Raw genomic sequence first — 24,139 nt, forward strand, 5'->3', positions numbered from 1 at the left:
AGCGAGTCTGGGGACAGATAACTGGCAAGGAAAGGGGCAATTTGTGTGTGGGGGGGGGGGCATCCCTTTCCTTATCTTTAAAGGGAAGGCTCTGGTTTCTTAAGGAGAACAAGTACAATCCACACCTGCTGACCTCCCTTTCCAGCACTGATAACAGATAAAAGAATTTCCTTGCTAAGATACCTTGGCCCTTCTTTCACTCCACCAGGCAGTCACTACTAATCAAACCTTTTATTGCTCAAATTGGAACCAATTCATTCTTTTCAAGTTTGATATTAAACACATGCCTTCAAGTTTCAGAGTTATATATTTATAGAATTAAGAAATGTTTTCTATGAATATAATTTAGAAAAAGTTAATTTGGAATTCTTGGTTTATTTTCAAAAGATATAAATGCTGGAAGGATCAATAGAAACAACGTTAACATAATTGTAATATAGCTAAAGATAAATTCTCAAAAATTTCATAGTCAGCATTGTAAACTCAAATTTAATACCATAATGTTACCTGCATAATTGGTGAGCCAGAGTTATAATATCATTTCCATTATACATTATGAAATGATTTATTTCCGCATTATTTTATTAATGTCCAACTAAAATTTTTCAATTAGAACATTACCAATATCCATAACTGATGAAGATAAATAAATATATTAAATGATTTCTAATTTATAAACTACATAATTACTGTTAAAATGTAAAAATCACAAACCATAGCAAATGACAGACTCCATCAGTAAACTGTAGCGAACTCTTCAAGCTTTCAAGTCCCTAAGAACATCCCATTATCTAGGTGACCAGATGGTTTTATTGATTAGTTTACATTTTGCATTAGATTGAATTACTATATTCCTAAAACTCTTCTCCATTTTAGTTTCTAAATCAGAATATGTTCCCATAACCTTGGTGCTTAAACTTGAAAATGTATTGAAAATTATAGGACTTTGCCTTCTTAAGGCAGGAAGTTTCAACAGCAGAGGAAAACACAACTGAAAGATACAACCCCAGTGAATTATCTGGCATGTCTCTTTTCCAGAGTGTCTTCATGTTCTGACTCTTCATTTCCTACCAAGAAGTACTTGAGCAGTAGAGGTCCAAATCTGCTTTGTCTTGTCAAAGGGGTGGGTGACATTTTTTCAAGCTCACCCTAAAGGAATCAGGGTAAAAAAAACTTTTTATATTTAATTCTATGATTGGATCAAGTACCATGTGCAGTTCTGTAGAGATGTGTACTTTCTAACAAAGCACGAAATTATAAGGATCTAGTGCATAAGTAAGCAGAATCTTGGACAGCCAAGTCTGAACCAAAAAAAAAAAAAAAAAAAAAAAAAAAAAAAAAAACCTGTCGGTTGCTTTGGAATAAAATGTAATTACAAGCAGAATTTATGAATTTTAAGTGGAAGAAGACTTAGAGATAAACCCGGTTTAAGGGATTCCTCTGCCACATTCTGCCAATTATATTCTATTGAGAGAGAAATGTAAATGCTTTTAAGTGATGGATACTGGAAAAACTAAAGCATATACATGAGAGATAGGGAAAAATTCTTAAACTTATTGTTCTAAAGTCCTTATTTTGATTGACTTCTTAAAGGAAGTAATGTCACTCATGAAGCAGGTTGGTGACAAGAAACTAGTGATTGTCCAGCTAAAAGCTGCTCCCTCAAATGTCTAACTTCCTCTTCTCCACAACTACCCTACAAAGCAATCACTAAAAGCCTTATCCATCTTCTAAAAATGTTCAAAATATTGCCATGTGAATTTTTCCTTAAGAATATTAAATTTCAGGCATTATTTTCTTCATAATTTTGTTAATTTGTTTGTGGCTGTGTAGAAAGTCATTGTTAGAGTCATAACCAAAAAGCCAGTTAATTACAGTTAAAAAGAAAACGTATTAATACATAATTTCTCTGTGGAACCCACAGAAACCATCACCTACGCCAATTTGCTCTATAAAATACTGAGTTCTGGCACCCAAACTCCACAGCATTTGTTACATATTGGCTTAAAACATTTTTAGGAAAAGGTAATTTAAAATGTAAATTGGTATGTTTGGGAGGATTCGGAGTAAGGGTGAATAGAGAGAGGTATGAGACTTTCAGACTTGGATGTCAAGTCTTTCAGCAGTGACGTCTTTCAGGAAAAAGATCTGCCAAACTGGGACTGGCAGAGGTGGGGTCAGAGCTTCACTGTAGCCTGAGCTTTGTGCTCACCACTGCTCCTCAAGAAGAGGATGTTCTCACTTGGTTGTTCATTTTGTTATTTTTTGTGGGGAGCAAGGTACCAAACTTTGCCAACTTTTCCATCCAACTTCTGTGCCATTCCTGGTTTTTGACAATGAATTTCAAACATAAATCAATATTCCTCCCTTTGTCCGAAGAGTAAATTAGGTAAAGTGGTGTTTAATTCAAAAAAAGTAGAGGAAGTGCAATTCTTCAGTATTTCTCATGATTTATCATAGGCTTTATGTGTGTAAAAATCACTAGTTTACCTTAAACATAATTGGGAGTAACAAAAGCTAAAATATGAGAAACAAACATAGAAATATTAAGATACTCAGTGCCTTTCTGTTACTGCCTTAAATTGTTTTTAATTAAAAAAATTAACAGGTACTTGACAGACAAATTTCTGGATTGTTATGCTATCAAATATATGTCCAGCATGTCCCCTATATTTTTAATTTTTATACTATGTTACTCAGTTACTGCTTTTTAAGTTTTAATAAATGTTTAGTAGCCTCTGATATGAAGCTTGTTGGAATTCATCCCATTTTCTTTTTCAAGATATATTTAGTCATTTGAAAGACAGAGTGACAGAGAAAGAGCAAAAGGCAGAAAGTGGGAAGGAGGAGGTGGAGAGGGAGAGATCTTCCATTTGATGGCATACTCCCCAAAGGGCTGCCTGGATCCAGGCAGGGCTGGACTGAACCCAGGAGCCTGGAACTCCAGCAGGGTCTCCCCTGGGGTGGGAAATCAGGGCCCCAGTACTGGGGGCATCTTTCCCTGCTCTCCCAGGTGCATTAGCAGAGAGCTGGATCAGAAATGAAGCAGCCAAGACTCAAGGGACGAGAGCACCAAAACATCTCCTAACCTGCTGCACCATAGCACTGGCCCCAACCCATTCCATTTTCAAAAAAGTCTGTTTCACAAGCATATTTTCCAACTAGTTCTTTTACTTATGTTAATCATACAATAAATTAATATGTCAGGGAAAATAGAAATATGACAAAATGAGCTGAATAGCTTGCATTAAAATCCAGGCAAGAATCCTATTACCAAACTGGGAGTGGATCTTACTACACTTGGAAAGTTTCCTCAGAAGACTTCAATACATCTTAAAGCATTATTTCTAAACTTAATGCCTTTATGAACTTACGTCACACATTAAAATCATCTTAATGCACCTTTTTGTCAATTCTTCACAATAGTTTTACAATAGGAAGGGAGGAGAGGATACATTTAAAAAGCAAATGAAAAAGAACTCAATGCAAGCCTATTAGGCTACCTGTTGATAAGCATGTAAGAGAGTCATTAATATGTGGATCATTGACATGATGGGCCATAATGACTCCTCCAGGGACATATCAGTCTATTGTGTCAGAGACAAGTTAGGGATTCATTAACTGGAAGAATTGTGGCTTCTTAATATGCAAATTATTAAAGCAAAGCACAGAGGCATACCTCTCAAGTGTCCATATTTTGGGTTACACGTTTTCTTTGCCAACCCCTCACCCACACCTTTTGTGAACTATTTTCTTCCTTCCTTCCTACGTCTCAGATTTCTTTACAAAAGATCCTATGCTCATGTAAAATCTACCATTTCACATTCAAAGGTCTCCTCCTCTTCAGTCCACATTTTTTGACTTAAGACAGGTTTAAGGGGCCGGTGTGGTGGCTCACTTGGCTAATCACTGCCTGTGGCGCCGGCATCCCATATGGGCACCGGGTTCTAGTCTTGGTTGCTCCTCTTCCAGTCCAGCTGTCTACTGTAGCCGGGGAGGGCAGTGGAGGATGGCCCAAGTGCTTGGGCACCTACACCCAAGTGGGAGACCAGGAAGATTCTCCTGGCTCCTGACTTCGGATCGGCACAGTGCTGGCCGTAGCGGCAATTTGGAGGGTGAACCAATGGAAGGAAGACCTTTCTCTCTGTCTCTCTCTCTCTCTCACTGTCTAACTCTATTTGTCAAATAAATAAACAAATTTTAAAAAAGACAGGTTTAAATTCTTTAACCATTTTGATGAAATCATTTAAAATTCAGTACAAAAATCTGTGTATATTTCTTCAATGTCAAACTAGTTTTGGGCAAAGTGAAAGAAGTACTTTTTTTTTAAAGATTTATTTTATTTATTTGAAAGAGAGAGAGAAAGAGAGAGAGAGAGAGAGAGAGCTCTTCGACCTGCTAGTTCACTCCCCAAATGGCTACAATGGCCAAAGCTGAGCTTATATGAAGCCAGGAGCTGGGAGCTTCTTCTGGGGCTTCCACACAGGGGTAGGGGCCCAAGCTCTTTGACCATCTGTCAGGGCTTTCCCAGGTGCATTAGCAGAGAGCTGGATCAGAAGAGGAAAAACCAGAACATGAACCACATGGGATGCCAGCACTGTAGGCAAAGGCTTAATCTTCCATGCCAAGCATAGGCCCCTACATACTTCTGATATTCATTTTTTAGCCACTATATTGCTCCAATCTATTCCAAAATACCATATAATGTTTCACTACCATTTACTTACCAACTTTGAGGGAAAATAGACCCAAGTTAAAAACTCCATGCACCCAACCATAAACCCTGTGTAGTTCTGCAGACATCTGTATTTGTTTATCATAAAATATTCATGTCTCTCACCAAGTCATCAATATAATTTAAGTTACATACTAAGCTCCTCACTTCCTTGAAGAGATCACACATGGATATTATGTGATTAAAATATTTAAATAGGAAATAATTTATTTAAATAATTATCACAAGTACTTGGTTATACTTAGTCTTTTGGCTAATGCTAATTTCAATAGTAAATGCCAGAAAATATCCAACATTTATTGGCCCTACCTGGGTTCTAGACTAGAGAACATAAAATGTAAGCAGATTGAGAGATTATGCAAGAGAGCAGACAGAATCAAGGAAAGAGTCCAACCCGACTAAACAGCCACCGTGCGGACAACCACTCATTTCTGGAGCCTACTTCTAGGGGGGGGAGGGACAAGGTTGAGGGGAGCTCATGTATACAAAGATGATTCTCCCACCTGAAGACTTATGGCTCCTTAATTAAATGGGGCAAAGTTCATTTCCAGAATCCTACGATGAAACGAGAAGGGCTCACTAAAACAGACGATAGTTGGATATTAGTACAACAGCAATATGGTGCTTAGCAGAGGACAAGTTGGGAACCGGATACAAATCCACTCGTTGAGGAAGCTGGGCTACATACTGATATGGTTGAAGGAGTCAGATACAAGAGCAAAATCCTGCTGTGATGTAGTGATTTTGATGAAGATGAGGGTCTCTCCTACGATTGTAACAGGACAATGCAGGGTTTGATATGGAGCATTCTGAAGAACATTTCTATTAGTTGATTTAAAAGGACTCAGTTCTCCTATTGGACATGATGCTAATTCAGAATATTGTTGGATAAAATTCAACATGTATTCATTCAATAAATATTCAATGTGTGCCAAGAACTAGGTTAGAAGTTAAAAACCCTAGCACAAACTAAGGTTAAACAAATTCTACCCTCATAAACCTTACCTTCTAATGAAGGATAAACATAAATAAACACTTTAAAGTCACAACTGTAAGTATCATGACATCCATTTCTTATGGCATTTATATAAAGGGGGATTTCTGAATCCTTTATCTGTCCCTTTGATGTGTAAACACAAAAGGCTTTCAAAAAGGTTGTGGAAAATTTAATTCAAAGTTTATTTTGGGGCCAGCTTTGTGGCACAGCAGGTTAAGCTACTGTCTACAGCATCAGCATCCCATATGTGCACTGTTTCTTGTCCCAGTTGATTCATTTTCCATGCAGCTCCCTGCTGATGTGCCTGGGAAAGCAGTGGAAAATGATCCAAGTCTTGAGCTCCTGCACTCAATGCGGGAGAGGCAGAAGAAGCTCCTGTCTCCTGGCTTCTGCATGGCCCAGCCCTGGCTGTTGTAGCCATCTGGGGAGTAAACCAGCAGATGGAAGATCTCTCTCTCTCTCTCTCTCTCTCTCTCTCTTTCTGTCTCTCCCTTTCTCTCTGTAATTCTTTCAAATAAGTAAATAAGTAAACTTTTTTTAAAAAAAAAAAGTAAGTTTATTTTGGTGCAAAAATTTTGAAACCTATGGATATGAAAGATCCTCAAAATATTCATAGAGAATGCTTACTGTGAAAAAGCTTTGCAGGGATTTTTTTTTTTAATTATTTATTTGACAGCTAGAGTTGGACAGTGAGAGAGAGAGACCAATGGAAAGGTCCTCCCCTGCTGGTTCACCCCTCAAATGGCTGCCATGGCCCGATCCGAAGCCAGGAGCCAGGTTCCTCCTCCTGGACTCCCATGCGGGTGCAGGGACCCAAGCACTTGGGCCATCCTCCACTGCCCTCCTGGGCCACAGCAGAGAGCTGGGCTGGAAGCGGATCAACCGGGACTAGAACCCGGTGTGCATATGGGATGCCGGTGCCACAGGCAGAGGATTAACCAAGTGAGCCACGGCGTCGGCCCCTGCACAGATTTCAGAAGTTTTTGTACACCAGAATAAACTCATCTTTTAAATCCATTTTCCATGAACTTGTTGAAGGACACTTTCAGGAATGTTTTTCTCAGGCATCTGGAAGCTATTTCTTTAAAACTTAATCAGGACAGGCAGTGTATCTGTTTCCAGGTCTCATGGAGAGATAGAATTCTGACTCCAGTAACTGCCAGTAACAACACAAATAGCCTAACCAGCATTATTCAGCATTTATTAATTTTTAATTTATTATTAATTTTATTAACATTTAAATTTTGTTAATTTTACTGTCAATTTTATGAATATAAATGTTTTGTTTTATTAAAATTTTAATACTTTAAATTCATTTTTATTAATTCATTAATATTTATTTATTCTGACTCTATGAAGCTCCAGCTTCCATACTCCCCATCCCTGTAGTCTACAGTCCACAGTCTGTACACATTCAAGTTGAGTTAGGCTCATGCTAGACACTGCACCCTAATGTAATAATGTATCACTGATTACAATGTGTCCTTCCACTTCCACTACTGTTTTGAAAAGGAAAAAAGAATATTTCTAAAATTTTACTTGATTCTAAGTATAAATTAACTTTGCCTTGCTGTATAATATGCCTTTCTCCATGTGATCATAGGAGTGAAATGTTTAATACTTTGCAAGCTTATCTGTGATATCTCGGTGTCCTACGTAACATTATTCTGATGGTGGAATCTGCAACTCACTACTATTCTTTAAGATGCGACCCAGAACAACTGTGACTCTGACCTTTCTTTACACCACTATTCTCACCCCAAAAGCCCTTGAGAGCTTTTTAAAAAACACCTGTACCTGGGACTTGCCCCAGACCTATCAAATTAGAAGCTTTGTAAGTGGGGCCTAGGAACAGGCTTCTTGTTTTCCCCTTTCCTATGGACTGCTAAGTTTGAGAAGCACTGGCTTTGACTGTATGAAGTAAGAGTGCTTCAATCAAAATATTCTGGAAGTTGTGAGTAACGTGAAATTGAGTACTCCGCCTAGCGGCGCCGGCACACCGGGTTCTAGTCCCGGTTGGGGCGCCGGATTCTGTCCCAGTTGCCCCTCTTCCAGGCCAGCCCTCTGCTGTGGCCAGGGAGTGCAGTGGAGGATGGCCCAGGTGCTTGGGCCCTGCACCCCATGGGAGACCAGGAAAAGCACCTGGCTCCTGGCTCCTGCGATCGGATCAGCGCGGTGCGCCGGCCACAGCGCGCCGGCCGCGGCGGCCATTGGAGGGTGAACCAACGGCAAAGGAAGACCTTTCTCTCTGTCTCTCTCTCTCACTGTCCACTCTGCCTGTCAAAAAATAAATAAATAAATAAATAAAAAAGAAATTGAGTACTCTAGTGAAAATATTCTGCTTTTAGGATTTTTCACAGAAGGAGAAAGAGGGGGTATACATTATAAAACTGATCAGCACTAATGTAAATTTTATATCTGCTATTGTTAAGTCTATAAAGCAATTTTATTCATTATAAGAATTAACTTTAAATTTACTTTTCTAAATGTGAGAAAACTCAGGTGTTGTTTTGAATAAGAGATATTCATTATTTCTAGGTTAACAACCATTGCTTGTTATAAAATTGGTCATAGTTCTGAAGATTTAGACCTGGACAAGCAAAATGTTTTCCAGTGACTATACTATATGGCTAATTGCCCAAACAATTACTGAAATGTAAGCACCATAAAGTGTATTGCCAAGGCCACGAGTAAGCTAACTCCCATAAAAGAAATAATTAGATTATTGAGTTGAAAATAATAGAGGTGATGGGACAGTTATTGAAAAAGGCAGAACATGCAACATAATGATTTAAATGCTAGTTCATAGACAATGCTGATAGTTTAATGTATTTGAAGTTTATTATGTGTATAAGCATATTTCACATAAAAATACCACAATCACATACACTCTTCTCTTTTCCTTTTTCCTGATGGGGCTATAAGTGAAGGCACAAACAAGATTACACTTGGCATCATCACTTTTCAGTGGTTTGCTTTGTTTGTATGTATATAATGTATACAGGGCTAATTTTATGGAAAATATTTTCTTCTCTTAAGTACCCATTTACATAAACTTATCCAAAACATACATTACTAGTAGTCTATGTCTAAGATAATTAAGATATTTAAAAACAAAGCAATGGTTGTGGCAGTAATTTAAAGTTTTTTAAAGATAACTCAAGTGTGGAACAGCTTCTTTGATTACATTAAATGCAGCAACTCCAACAGAATTAGCAACTGGGTCCTCCAGTGGAAAAGATGACTCTACAAGAAAGGACTGGGGATCTGAATCGTGAAAGCAGCCAGAGAGAAGGGAGAGATTTAGTGTCAAAGACAAATTGCTGATTGCATGTGTTCATTGGTGCCATTCCTGCATTCTCCAGAACTCTCTAAGATCATGTGGGTAGGACTTGGCCCTGTGAGAAATCAGCCCCAGAGCATACAGGAGAGGCAAAATCTGAAAATAGATGCCAATAAAAACATAAGGGTGGCCCATCACTTGAACATTCTGTTTCTAAACACGGATACCACCCCTATTCTAAAATAGATCCTCCAACTCTACAAAATGGTCCAGGACAGTGATCATGATATATTGGTGAGTAAATAAAACTAGTTGTAGCTAAATACACACGCACCACATAATTTCTTCTTTTTTTGAAAAAAAAAAAATGGTCACACCAGATATACATGTATTTATACTAACAGGAGAAAAATGCAAGTTTTTTTTCTACAATTTATCCTCAAGTAAATTCAATCTGATAGGGTAAGTGGAAACATTGCAAAGACATTTATGAAATAAAACATGAGTTTTGCCTTTTTTCATTTTTAAGCATTCTTTAGAAAATAATTTAAAAAGCAAAACTAACCTTCCCTGCCGCAGAGCTTTGTGAGAGAACTAACTTCCCAAGAAAACAAACTGAGCAAGTGTTAGCTGTGGGTGGATGAGGTTGTACAGCAGACAGTAGAGGAAAGGTCACATTCTGTGTCTGTGATGTCAAAAACACTATTTTCTAGTCCCCTCAGAACCCACATCCTGAGGCAGCCATTTGGCACAATGATTGTCACCACTTAGGATGTTTGTATCGCATCTCAGAGTGCCTGGTTAGAGTCTTAGCTCCTCTGCTTCTTCCCTTTTTTTTTTTTTTTTTTCAGGCAGAGTGAACAGTGAGAAAGAGAGAGAGAGAGAAAGGGCTTCCTTCTGTTATGTTAGTTCACTCCCCAATGGCCGCTGCGTCCAGTGCACCGCGCTGATCCGAAGCCAGGAGCCAGGTGCTTCCTCCTGGTCTCCCATGCGGGTGCAGGGCCCAAGCACTTGGGCCATCCTCCACTGCCCTCCCGGGCCACAGCAGAGAGCTGGACTGGAAGAGGAGCAACCAGGACAGAATCTGACACCCCGACCGGGACTAGAACCTGATGTGCTGGCGCCGCAGCCAGAGGATTAGCCTATTGAGCCGCAGTGCTGGCCGGCTCCTCTGCTTCTAATCCAAGTTCCTGCTAACACACACCCTGGGAGGCAACAGATGATGGCTCAAGTACTTTGGTTGATGCCATCCACCTGGGAAACCTGGACTGCTCTCTGGGCTCCTGCCTTCAGCCTGGCCTAGTCCCAGCTGCTGCAGATACTTGGGGAGGGAGCACACCAGCGGATGAAAGACCTCTCTCCAAATCACTCTATCTCTCTGCCTTAATAAAATAAATAAAACTCACATACTTATTCTGTGACCTTGGAAAATCGTGTAAGCCTGTTTAATTATTTTGCAGTTGTCATGGTGGAGATAACCAAACCAGCCAGCCTGACCCACATCAGAGGGTTGTTGAGAAGAACATAAGCAGGGAGTCATTTTGAAAAAAAAAAAAAAAATTAAGACTATTGCTAAGAGAGAGATTTTTAGGTTTTTGGCAATTGAATTAGTTCTGTAGATTCAAGATGTTTTTTTAAGATTTACTTTATTTTATTTGAAAGGCAGAGTGACAAAGAGAGACAGAGACTGAGATCTTCCATCTGTTGCTTCACTCCCCAAATGGCCAAATGGCCAGGACTGAAATTGTGTTCTAATAGTGGATGCTGGTGCTGCAGTCAGTGCCCTAACCCAGTGTACCACTACACTAGTCCATGTAGATGCAGTTTTGATGATAACTTGTATAATAGCAAGCTGTTGTTTAACTTGGCTCCTAATTTTAATCACCAGATCTGCTTCCTTATCTTTCCCGTATTTGTTAATGCTGAGACCCCCCCCCCCCCAGAGATCAGCCCTTGATTTTCTTGCTTCTTAATGAATATTATGCTCTTGGTGATCCCCACATGTAGACTTTACATTTTTATATTTATTTTCTGGTTAATGATGCTTTTAAAACAACAACCTGCCTATTTACTTGAAATGAATGACAGAGGGAGAGGGAAAAGAGACTGAGAGAGGGAGAAAGACACAAAGAGGACTTCTATCTGGTGGTTCATCTCCCAAATGGCCATCACAGCAGAGATTGAACCAGGATGAAGTCAGCAGCCCAAAACTCCATCTGGTTCTCCCATGTGAGTGGGGCATTAACAGGAAGCCAGATTGGAAGCAGAACAGCCAGGATACAACCGGGCACTCTGAAATGGGATACAGGCATTCCACATGCCAGCTCAACCCACTGCATCCCAATGCCCTCTCCCACTGGCTAATGGCTCTTAAACTTTTGTCTTTCCCAAACTCCAGGCTTGTATGTCTAACTACCTCTCCAACTGTTCAGTTGGATTTCTAAAAGACATTTCAAGTGGAATAGATTTAAGACTGAGCTTATGAATTCCCCCTGCACACCTGTATCTTCAGCCATCTTCGCATCATTTTATGAAAAACCCATTCTTCTTGGAGCTCAGTAACAATATTCACATCATTCTTGGCTAGTGTCATTCTCTCAGAACCCATATTCAGCTCATGAGAAAATCTTCTCTCTACCTTCAAAATAAGCCTGACTTAACATTTCTCTGAATTTTATTTTCTCACTTGCATGTATGATCTCTTAATACAAGTTTTCTTATTCTCATTTTATATTATTTATTATTAGTTTTCCTTCCATTAGACTGTAAGCCACATGAAGACAAGGATTGTCATTTTTTTCATCAATGTACTCACAACTTAGAATGGTACCTGTCATATAACACATATTCAAAACATTTGTCAAATAAAAAACATTCTTTATTCATTTTTCTGATCATTGATTTTTTTTCTTTTTCATTTCCTATCAGTGCAGAAGCTGAAGAACATAAATATTTATTATCAATGTTTTTCATGTTAACCAAAATCTATACCTCAACCTTGAGGTCACTGGTATAGAATCAACCATACAACAGAATATGGAATCAACCAACATGTCCATCATCAGATGAATGGATAAAGAAAATGTAGTATATATACACATTAGAATATTATTCAGCTATAAAAAAGAATAGAATTCCACTATATACAGCAAAATGGATGCAACTATAGGACATAATGTTGAGAGAAATAATCCAGACACAGAACAACAAATACTCCATATACTCCCTTTTATAGAGCGGCTAACACTGAAAAATAAATAAACAAATAAAGCAACAAAAATGACATGTCTGTGTGTATCAGTATTGCTGCAAAAGTAGTTTTTTCAAACTTTTCTGTATGTGTTTGTCAAACCAACGGTTAAGAATGTCATATTACTATTGATTTAATGATGTGCAATTGCTTTAAAAGTTACTATGTAAGAGTGAAATGTTTATCTTTTCAGTTGATTATTATTTATAGCCTTTGCCTATATTTCTATTGAACTAGGCTCTTTTTCTTTGTTGGATTCTTTATTTAATAGAGCATTAAGCCTTTGTAATGTAAGTTAAAAATATGTTATCTCAAAAATTAAAGATGGGAAGGAAGGGAGGAAGGTAGCAAGGAAGACAGGAAGAGGGAGGGAATATCATATTCTTAATTTGTGATCTACACTGAATCTTTTCTTTGTATTAAGATCATATTAATTTGGCCCGGGAAGGCAGTGGAGGATGGCCCAAGTGCTTGGGCCCTGCACCCCATGGGAGACCAGGAGGAAGCACCTGGCTCACGGCTCTGGATTGGCGCAGTGTGCTGGATGCAGCACGCTGGCCGTAGCGGCCATTTCGGGGGTGAACCAACGGAAGGAAGACCTTTCTCTCTGTCTCTCTCTCTCTCACTATCTAACTCTGCCTGTCAAAAAAAAAGAAAGATCATATTAACATAAAAAAGTAAGAAAAAAGTTCATCAAAAAATACGTTACTCTATGCCAAAAAGAAATATAAGGCCCTTGTGAAATGTAAAAAATAATTTCAAATATATTTTAAAATATGTATAGTTGTACTAAAATATATACTATATTAAGCCAATATATTTAAAATATATATGCATATATATATGTCCATGTTTACATCCAAATTGCAATCTCTTAACATAGGATTGTTAAACCCCGTAAGTTATTGACGCATCGATACTGCTCTTTAATAGCTGCAGAAGCCAGAAAAGCCCAAGTGCTCTCAAAGCATTGTATTCATAATCTCTGAGGGGCATCCTAAATGTTTACATTTCAATCTGTTGATGGTCTACTACAACATTGAAATTTAATATTTTTACCTGGTCACGTGTGGTCATTGAGGCAACATTAGTAGTGAAGGAAAAGGGGGTTTTGAAATCAGAATAGGCTTCAGTCCCAGTTTTGTCAAGGGTGACTTAACCAGTAGAAGTTTCAGTTTCTTCATCTATATTAGCTACCTTGCAGGATTAAAGGAACATGTTTGTTTTTTTTTTTTGGAATTTAACCGATTTAGTCCAAATATTCATTTCCATCCCCTAGCCTACGTTATTATTAGTCTTATGACAATATTTTTAAATGCTGTAAACAAAGTAAATAATCTTCCTTGAAAAATAGCCTAAGTTGTTGACTGAAGTGCTCTGCAGTAAAATAATTTTGGAGTTTTTCCAAATAAATAAAACCATATATTAAAATATATAAATTAAAGATGATAGAATATAATGTGATGACTCCCCCCCACCAAAAAAAAAAAAAAAAAAAACAGAGCGGCTGAGAACTGCCTAGAAGGGACATCGTTCTTAACTCTGACTAAACTGAGGTGGAGGGCAGTATGACAAAAGTCTTCTACCTGCCAAATACAAAAATATCTGGTGAGCAGAAAGTCTTTTGCTAAATGTCAATTTCTTTGCCTTGATATAAATTGCCTTATATGTAATAATTGCATCCAGAAACTCTTTCATTTAAAGAAAACTGTCGTGTTTCATACACTATGAGTAGCTACTCCATAGGAAAACAGTACGAGGAACGCTGGTAATTTAAAGGAACCCTAACAGGAACGATAGGTCAAAAGCAAACTCGGCAATATCAGTAATAGAAATAGGAAAACTGTTGGAATAAATAGATTTTATTATTATAAGATTTCTTAACAAGTACCCTGAAACTACAATAACTGCCATTGTCTAAAATCTTGACTTGTTTTGCCAGTTATCATTAAATGAAACATTACTAACACAGATAATATAAACGGCAAGCCAAAATATGAACTATCTGAAGAATGTCTTAAATATATGTATTAGATACACATGCATACACTCAACAGACACCAAAGAGATTCAGGTTAAACAGAAAGCACACACATATACATGCATGTATTTTTTCGATAGAAAAAGCAGTGCATCAAGAATGGAGTATAGGCCGGCGCCGCGGCTCAGTAGGCTAATCCTCCGCCTTGCGGCGCCGGCACACCAGGTTCTAGTCCCGGTCGGGGAACTGGATTCTGTTCCGGTTGCCCCTCTTCCAGGCCAGCTCTCTGCTGTGGCCAGGGAGTGCAGTGGAGGATGGCCCAAGTGCTTGGGCCCTGCACCCCATGGGAGACCAGGAGAAGCACCTGGCTCCTGCATTCAGATAGGCGCAGCGGCCATTGGAGGGTGAACCAATGGCAAAAGGAAGCCCTTTCTCTCTGTCTCTTTCTCTCACTGTCCACTCTGCCTGTCAAAAAAAAAAAAAAAAAAAAAAAGATTAAAAAAAAAAAAAGAATGGAGTGTAGTTGGAGGTATTAGATAGGTATCCGTGTTTAATTTCCAAATAAGTTATCAACTGAATTGAATGTACCAGTCCTCTACCTATATTCATGGACTAGATGAAATAGCTCTTAAAATTGTACACACACACAGTCAAGAAATTAATTATATATTCATATGATTTCTGCTAGTAGATATAATATTAGCCTTTTCTACAAAAGGCTATATTTAAGCACATTTAAGTTTTAGCTAATCTCTTGATTTTAACAAATTTATTCAAAAATCTCTTTTTGACATCTTGTAAATTAGCTTGTAGAATTACATTCTTTGAAGAAATTTCATTAAAAAATTAAGTATCTTGAAAATACTCTATTATTCTCAATTATTCAGCATTTAAAATGTTGTCAAGAATCCTACAGCAGTCTTTTTTTTTTTTTTTTGATAGGATTGAAGAGTCAATTTTCCTTTATCATGTGGTGGTGCAAAGCACAGAATGCTTTAAAGCAGAGGAATGGGGACCAGGGTTGAGGCATAATGGGTTAAGCTGCCTTCTGTCATTCCATATGGACCCTGGTTTGAGTCCTGGCTGGTCTACTTTTGATCCAGCTACCTACTAATGCACCCAGAAAAGCAGCAGAGGAGGGCCCAAGTGCTTGGGCCACTTACCCATATGGGAGACCTGGAAAAAGCTCTTGTCTCCTAGCTTTAGCCTGGCCCAGCCCTGGCATTACAGCCATTTGGGGAGTGAACCAACAAATGGACGACCTCTCCCTCTGCTTCTCTCTCTCTCTCTCTCTCTCTAGCCCCCTCCCTCTGTAACTCTGCCTTTCAAATAAAATAAAAATAAATCTTAAAATCTTGGGGCGAGGGCTGTGGCATAGCAGGTAAAACCACTGCCTGCAGTGCCGGCACTCCATAAGGGTGCCAGTGAGGGTCCCAGCTGCTCCACTTCCAATCCAGCTCTCTGCTATGGCCTGGGAAAGCAGTTGAAGATGGCCCAAGCCCTTGGGTCCCTGCATCTGCATAGGAGACTCAGAAGACACTCATGGCTCCTGACTTCGGATGGGTGCAGATCCAGCTGTTGTGGCCAATTTGGAAGTGAACCAGTGAATGGAAGACTCCCCACCCCTCTGCATCTTCTTCTCTCTCTGTGTAACTCTGACTTTCAAATAAATAAATAAATCTTTAAAAAAAACCCTTAAAATCTTAAAAAAAAACACAGAAGAATGACTGAAACACAATTGTACATAGCATATATTTTAGAAGAAAATCATTACATAAATAAATCATTGTAAAAATAAAAGAGTATGATACAGTCAATTGTATACAGCCAATTCAGTTATTTAGTTCGAAAGAATTGTCATAAGAATAATTCTATTAAGAAAAATATGTTATGATTTATTTTTAAAAATACTTCATACCATATTTATAAAACAGTGATGTACCAAAGTTTTTCATAGTTACCAGTACTTGAAAATCATTTTTCCTATAGAAGTGTAATTGTTATTCTCCCAGGTTGATACCCAAAAGTTTATTGAACGCATTACACAGCTAATTTTGACACTGTTCTTATTAGTTTGGGTCCTGGCAACAGGAAAGATAGTGAAGGGAGCAAGCATTCCTGCATCAACCCTGGGCAAAAAGCTAAATCATCCAATATGGTAAAATGTGGACTTTCTCACCAGTGCCATCAACACTAACATTTTGAATATCTAAAAATGCCAGCAACTAGGTTACATGATTATATATGTTAGCTAACGTATTTATTATAGCGGGACTCCCAAGTAAAAATTATTGTTCTTATTTTACTCCTGATTAAATTGGGTGCAAAATATGATTTATTCAACTTCCCAAAACTTAATAATTAGAATTAAAGCTTGGAGTTTCATTGCTTTAAAGCTCTTGCCATTTCCATTCTCATGTGCTGTTTTAGAGATCTATTCTCACCCCCATACATATATACTCCAGATCTTCAAAGTCCTCATACTTTATAGATCCCTTAACACAGATACACACTCAAGTTGGCCTTGTGCTCTCTGCTTCTGAAAATCATCCATTTCCATTGTCAATTCAAATCCAAAGCCTCTCTGTGCAACTGACCTCAATGGGTCCAAGATGTAGATGGGCCCTGCTCTCCTGGAGGGCTTCAGGTGGGGAAGTTAGCCTACCAACGGATCTACATTTAAGGGGAGGGGAAGGGAGATAATGTATATTTACACGTGTACACACACACATAGAGATTTCAAGCAAGGTTACAAAATGAAATGCTAGAGTATAGAGGACCACTAAAGTCTGACAGGACATTGGACAATCAGGCCCACCTCAAGTGTCTGCCCTTGAGATCACTTCCCTTACATTATTGCTGTTGTGGTTTGGGCTGCAAACTTGGAACAGGGACAAGAGTCACAGCCAGCAGAATCAGAGAAGGTGAAAACCAAGTCAGCCATGTCACTCTGGTGCCTTCGTTTTTTGGCTGGAGCATTTTTGGCCCAGAGTTCGTTGGCCCTGCCCTGCTTTACAGGTTGCAGATGGGCTTCAGGTGGGGAAGTTAGCCTACCAACGGATCTGTTCCAGACATGGTTTCCACAGTGGTTCTTTTCAGCTTGGGCTGCAGAGAAATCCTGAATGGTGAGAACCTCTCCTGCCTCTTCTCTTAGAAAAGATTCAAAATCACTTTGGGAAAATCTAGGCTTGTGGAGGTGTGGATTTCCACAAGACCATGAAGCACGATGCCCTGGTAGATCTCCAAGGGAACCTGAAGCTAGTTGGCTCTCCATTGTCAACCAGCTGGCTGCTTCCAACACCCTTTGATGGACCCAGTGCATCTGTGTTTTATGTTTCTATTGAGCCTTGCCAGAGGTCTCTCCCCCTAAACAGACACAGCTTCCACAATTAGGGTGCACTCACAATGAGGTAGCTTTGGAATGAATTAGGTCCCAAAGGCCACATGGAGCTATTTACACCTCTTTGAGCTATTTCTAGAACTCCAGATTATATTGTACATTTAAACAAAAGAAGTCTCACAATCCAATGGCTCTGATGAGAACATGCGACTCGGGCCTATCTTATCTTAGGCCCCATTTTCCCAATGCTTAATGATTTTGCCATCCTGAAAGGTAAATTGTCCGTATTCTTCAAATCATGCTTTAGAAAAGATTTCACTCTCTCCCATTCCTGAATGTGCTTCTATTCCTTAGGTACAAAAATTGAGGACTAATTGGTTTTCTCCTTTGGCATTAATGTTATTCAGAACTTCAGTTGCCTTTACCTGGCCAAATTATAAATACCATCCAATACCTATACCGTGCTGTTTCTTTCCTTAAAATAATAAATTGACTTTGCTTAATAAAAATGCAAGACAAAGTGAAGGCAATCTGTGTACTCTATAGTGAGGAGCAGAGCATTAGCAGGTAAAAGTGGGAAAGGAAAAAAAAAAAAACCACAAAGGCACTGAGAAGGCCACTTCTATAGCCAGTACGCAAGGTCAGTTACAGATTTTAGCTGGAAAAACTAAAATATAAGTAGTTCTGATTTCACTTCCATTGTATACCCTGAGGTTCTGAGCCTGGATTTGGTGCCTTCTCTCTCCAACAATGCTCTTCACCCTGTTAGGCCTTTTCCTTTGGGACCTCCTCTTCTTGTCTACACAGGACCCCTGTCTCCATGATTCTCAGTGGCACATTGCCACCTAAAAACACAGGACTGACACATGGGTCCTTGTTCAATGCTTGTAAAATGAACTTTGAAGCTGATCAAGGAAACCTATGATGTCTGAAGAAATACAGGTCTATAGAATTAAGAAACAAGTTAGTTGAATGAGATTTGATCATGAAAATGCCAATTATGATAGTTAGCCATTGATGACTATTTTATATGTGTCCAACGCTTTAGTGGGAGATTTAAAGATACCATCTTGTATTAATTTAATTAAATCATCACAAGACCAGGCATCATGACCCTATATTACAAGTGAACAATTTGAGGCTTTGAGAAGTAGCACATCCGTAGCCACAAAGCTACTGAGCATGTGTTTTATTGGAGTTAATATGTATGCCTGTTCTATGCCAAAATTAATGCTATCTGTTTGTCCCTTCCAGAATTATCCTTCACCATTTCACCTATCATGTGTGGAAATTTTAACAATCACTAAGTTCTATTCCAGCTTTAAGATTTCAGATATAAGGTGACATATATCTGAAGAAAATTTACAGTTTAATTAATTTTTCTTGCTGGTTAAAATCCTGCAAGAGAAAAAGGAATGGTACTCCAAAACTGACATTTATGAGCCCTGAAAGGAAAGAGGAGAGAGACATTGAGGGAGCTCTAGCCTCACTTATAATTGTTCAGAAATACTTTAAGCTAGAGATAACATTGTCTTTTTACAAAAGTTAACATTTTATAATGGATAACATATGATGTGTCAGACACTATAGCCAACTTCTCTAGTTACTACCACACGTAAATTTCAAACAACCCCAAGATATAGTGCTTTTAATATCCCCAACTAGTAGATAAGGAAACTAAGTATAACTTACAAAAGTTCACACAGCCAGTATATGGTGGAACTTTGACTCAAACTCAAATGTGTTCAAATCTGAAGCCCATAATTTTAACTTGGAGTTTACAGTGCATTCTCTTTTTAGCTATGTATCTATGTACACTTAATGTGGTTTGTAAGTCATTCTGTCATAGATTTTTAAATAAAATGCATGGGGCATAGATCAGAATTCTGCTTAGTTTGTTTGCTAACACATACCCCGGTGCCCCTGGTGCTGTATACGTGAAACTTAACAAGTATCCCTGATGTAGGACTTGTAGTGCAATTAAATACCTTTGGATCACTCTTAGTCACATGTCTATGAGTTATAAACTCTGCTTTCATCTTCCTCTAGATATTTCTTTCAGCCCAAAGTGGATGGTCAAGGACAACCCACATCAATTACAAGATGTACGAACTCTGATCCAAGAAAAATCTCCATAGAGAAAACATACTGCTTGGGTGGGTGAAATCCTTCCTGACTCAATGCGTTCCCACAATTCATGGGATTACTGACACTTTCAGAAGACAACATTTTCGGGATTCTGATAGCAAATTACATTTGGTAGTAAGAGGAACTGAAGTTATAGGTCCCTTTCTGCACTAGGACAGCCTAATTCTCATTTTGCCTCCGACTTATACTGCATATTATTATTAATCTACTTGCACATATGAGGCAAAAATTCACATAGATTTCTCTTCTGTGTTTATCTTCTAAAAGAAATCACTTCCAAATTAGCCTACACAGGCAGTGTGAAAATGATCAAAAAAGAAAAAAAAAAACCTTTTGGATTGTATAACTATTTGGAGAGAGGAGGATTTTTTGGAAGCTATATTTTTTGATCAAATAAGTATTCATTTTTATTTTAGCCAAGTACACGTTTTGTAAAATAACATTAATAAGATGTGCTATTTTTCCCTAACCAAATTCTTCACAATGAAATCCAACTGCAATATTCATTTAGAAATTTGATAATGCTCTCTTGTGTGAGTTTTAGGAATATTTGAAACCCCATTGCATATAAATTATATCATGGAAAAGCTGTATAAATATTCTATTATGGCACATGCTGTTCTAAGGATCTGTCAGGATTTCCTTTATACACTCCATTTTGAGTGGTATATAAATCAGATGTAAAAATTCATGTTGGACTGAAACTCAGCACAAAAAGCCTCCTCCAGAGGTGCACACTTTTTTCAAAATGTGGTTTGAATTATGTTGGTCATTTTTAAGTTATAGAAGTGCAGAAAATATATTTGTGGTTTTGAAGGAGAGAAATTTTTTCCATTTTTATAACTCATTAGGAAACTTTACAGGCCTTTAGACCATTTTGTGGTTTAGTTCTTCTCAGGTTTTTCCCCAAAGCGATATTAAAACTTGAATGGTGTCCGCTGTGAATCCAATGATTACAGTTCTGAATACAAATGTGTATGTGGATATATATAGCCATACAGTTCTTCAGCCAGGAGAAGCTCCAATAATATTGTGACGGAGGAGAAGTTTGGGCCCATCAGTGACCCATTCCTTGCTCTTGATATCAAGTTAAGTTTGGTCTATCAAAGAACCCTCTTATCTAAGGCATGCTTAAGCATGCATTGCTTGTAATTTTAAAGCTGTGTCTTTAACTTGCGGAAAAATCCATTGCTTCTTTTATGAGATCTTTAATAACAAGGCATGGCTTTTTCTAAATTCTGTTTGGTCTAACCTATAGAGCAAGTTGCAGCATATTTGTAGATAGTCACTGACAAGGATCTCAATTGGGATATTTTTAATATGTATGTGATTATGACTATAAATTAGTTTTTCAAATAGTGTTGAACTTATTTTGTCTGTGTAGCTAATATGTTTCTGTGATTTCATAAACATCTAAGTTATTACCTTGGTATATATAAGGATGATTATATTATTTCTCTTAATAACCCCAGTTAAAATCTGAGACCATTTTGATTTTGACCAAGAAATTTGGCATAATTCACACAATCAACTAAGTTAATCTTTCAAACAACTTTAATGGAAAATAAAAATGCAAATGTTTTATATGTTTGAATTTCTTCCACCTATGCTATACTTAGTTCATTAATGTATTGAAATAGCACATGTAATAGCAATTATTTTTCATTTTATGCATTAAAACATATAGCATAAAGCATAAAGAGGTTAAAATGTTCCAATGTCATATCTTGAATTTTTTCACTAAATATAGTTCATAAAGTTAGAATGTAGGTGTCTTGATTCTTAATACAGTTCTCTTCTCATCACTGTATACTGTTCTGGTGTAGTTACTAATATCTCTGGGTTTAGAAATGACTAGGAGAGACCACTCAAAAGACAATCAAACATTTGCGCCCGGGCTGGTGGAGCACTGTGGACTTTCCCTTTGGGACATGGTGAGGAACAGAAGGGCTCTGACTGTTTCTGAATGTTTTATCTACTAACCTAGTATCATGGAAATTAGCCAGTTCTGAACTACAGCTGAATGCCAATATTTTTATTTTTCATATTAGCAGGAGAGTAGGGTTACTAATGAGGGGGTCACATCCCAAATCTCTAATCTATGTAGTGAATACACATATGTCTATTTGGGCCTTTGTTTTATTTTGCTGCATTTGCATTTACTAAATTATACTAACTTGTGTTCTATAATGCTGAATTTGGCTATAATTGCAAATTTTTTTGAAATTCATATACTGCTCACATATTTATGTATCTCTGTTTATCTTTAAGGCCACATCTCTTATGACTTAACTTAATATGTGCCACTACAAACATTCCTGGTAGATTTTAGTGAGTTTTTAAGAAGTTCCTCGAAGCTTTTGTAGAAAGTCAACAAATTTCTGAGCATTAGATACATATTGAAATAAGGTTTTATGCTAATGAAAAGTATTTTGAAGCATGAACATTCAAAAGATATTAGAAATAAACATACTTTAAATGTCAAAACAGATTTTATGTGTGAGGAATCTATTGTTTGAACCTAAGCAATTTATAACTCATTAGGCAAGAAATACATACATGTAGCTCCCCACCATCTATTACATTATACTCATATTTTCCTCACATTTGCAGAAGAGATAACACACTGTTAGAATTTGCAGTGCATTGACCTTGATAAAGTCTGACACCATTGTTTCTGACATAGCATGCAGTATATTTTTAAATAGAATGGCTATTTTTTACAAGATGTGAAATACAGATGCCTTATGAAAAGCTTTTCAGATTATGAATTGTAAAGAATGAAACATATATCCTCACCTTGATTTTACCTTCAAGCAGCCTTTTTTTTGTTTACTAGGAGCTTCTTCCAATGGCTTTCCAGGCTCTGGCTCAGGTTCCTTCTTTTGACAAACCAATGTATAATTTGTGCCATTATTATTTGACCAAAATGTACCAACAGAAGTTTCGTAACGTATACAAAACTCAACTTTACTGCCATCTTTTTGATAAGGAGGAACCAATGAAATCTTGAAGGAAAACTGATCGGTTTCACCATCACACGAATTAGGAACATATTCTGCCAAAATGTCATAATGGGTTTGCCAGTCATCTAAGGACATTCTCACATATACTAACTTCTCAAAAGAAATATTCAAAACTCGAATAATACCCTTCATACTTGTAGAACCAGGAACATATTCAGTTGACTCCAGCATTGCTTTCTGAACTTGTAGTTGTTGCATAAGATCTTCCTTTGAGGCAGGCAAGTCAAACAGTGGAGATAAAACATATTCTTCTGTCTGGAAAGCATCCTTTCCTAATTCAAAGGTGGTGGACACACTCGGTAATTCCCAGGTATCAAACTCTTTCACAGACACAAGATTGAATCCAAAGTTGTCAGCAAACGAAACTCTTCTGCCACCTGAGGATGCGGTGTGCACGTAGACCTCTTCAGAAGATTCAGAACCTCGTCTGCTCGGTTGAGGGGAGAAGCCAGGTTTGAAAATAGCTTTAACTTCTTCATCTTCACAAAGAGAATCAGACAGATTAGGAACTTCTAAAAAATTATCTTTGCTGTTCTGACCAGGTACTTCAGAAGGCTCCATTGGGCTCTCTGGTATCAAATAAGGGAGAACTGTACAACTAGTAGAGGCTGATATTTGAGATACTGAGGCTTAAACTAAGTCTAGTGTTACAGTTGACATTGCAAAAAGGAGTCAGATCTATAAATAGGCCCACTGGCGTGTAAACTATGCTAGCTTGCCTCCAAAGGCCTTTAATATGATAGCAACTATGCTACTCTCGCCAGTATGTTTCAGATTTAACTCTCAGTTTTTCAAGTTGTATTTGTTTATGACCTGGGTTCCAAAGAGATACTTTCGAATAACTTTTTTGTGTTAAAAATTTTAAACAAACCTTCAGACTAAAAACATTAATTAATTTATAGGAAAATGAAAAAAAAAATCCTGAAGCAGTTTTTACAAGAAAACTTAGACTTCTTATCAAAATACTGAATATCCCCTTTGAGCTAAATCAATCCTGGAGCAAGCAATGACAACAGGAGAGGATGAGAACAGTCATAGAACTGGAGAGATCCAGAGCCTACCAATAATGATAGCTCCCATTTTGGGGGGCTTCTAATGTAAAATGTTTACACAAAATGTTAGATAGAGGTGCTAAAAATTATGGGGAAGATAACATGATTTAGATGGAGAACATATCATTTGGAATAAACTGTTAAGAGAAGGCACAATGTAGACACGTAAGATTAGAATGAGGTAGATTTCCCAGGTAGTCAAAATAACTCAAGCCAAGTCTTCAAATGAATATTTAATCAGATTTATTATTTACATTAGTTCCTGGAAAAATACACACATGTCATGTGCTATTGACTTGAAAATATAAGTAGGCAAAAATGAGCCTG

The 24,139-nt window shown here is 37.7% G+C and overlaps 1 protein-coding gene across 1 annotated transcript in view; it reads right to left on the minus strand.

The window, feature by feature from the left end:
- Window positions 1–23,333, minus strand: part of PPP1R3A (protein phosphatase 1 regulatory subunit 3A) — a 39,500-nt gene extending 16,167 nt beyond the window's left edge. Inside the window, 1 exon segment of the mRNA NM_001082303.1 lies at window positions 22,534–23,333. Coding sequence (NP_001075772.1) covers window positions 22,534–23,321 — 788 coding nt within the window. The 5' untranslated portion in view covers window positions 23,322–23,333.
- Between the last annotated feature and the right edge of the window lie 806 nt (window positions 23,334–24,139).

Source organism: Oryctolagus cuniculus, chromosome 3 (genome assembly GCF_051225735.1).
Source record: "Oryctolagus cuniculus isolate XC-2025 breed Fujian yellow rabbit chromosome 3, ASM5122573v1, whole genome shotgun sequence".
Taxonomy (NCBI): domain Eukaryota; kingdom Metazoa; phylum Chordata; class Mammalia; order Lagomorpha; family Leporidae; genus Oryctolagus; species Oryctolagus cuniculus.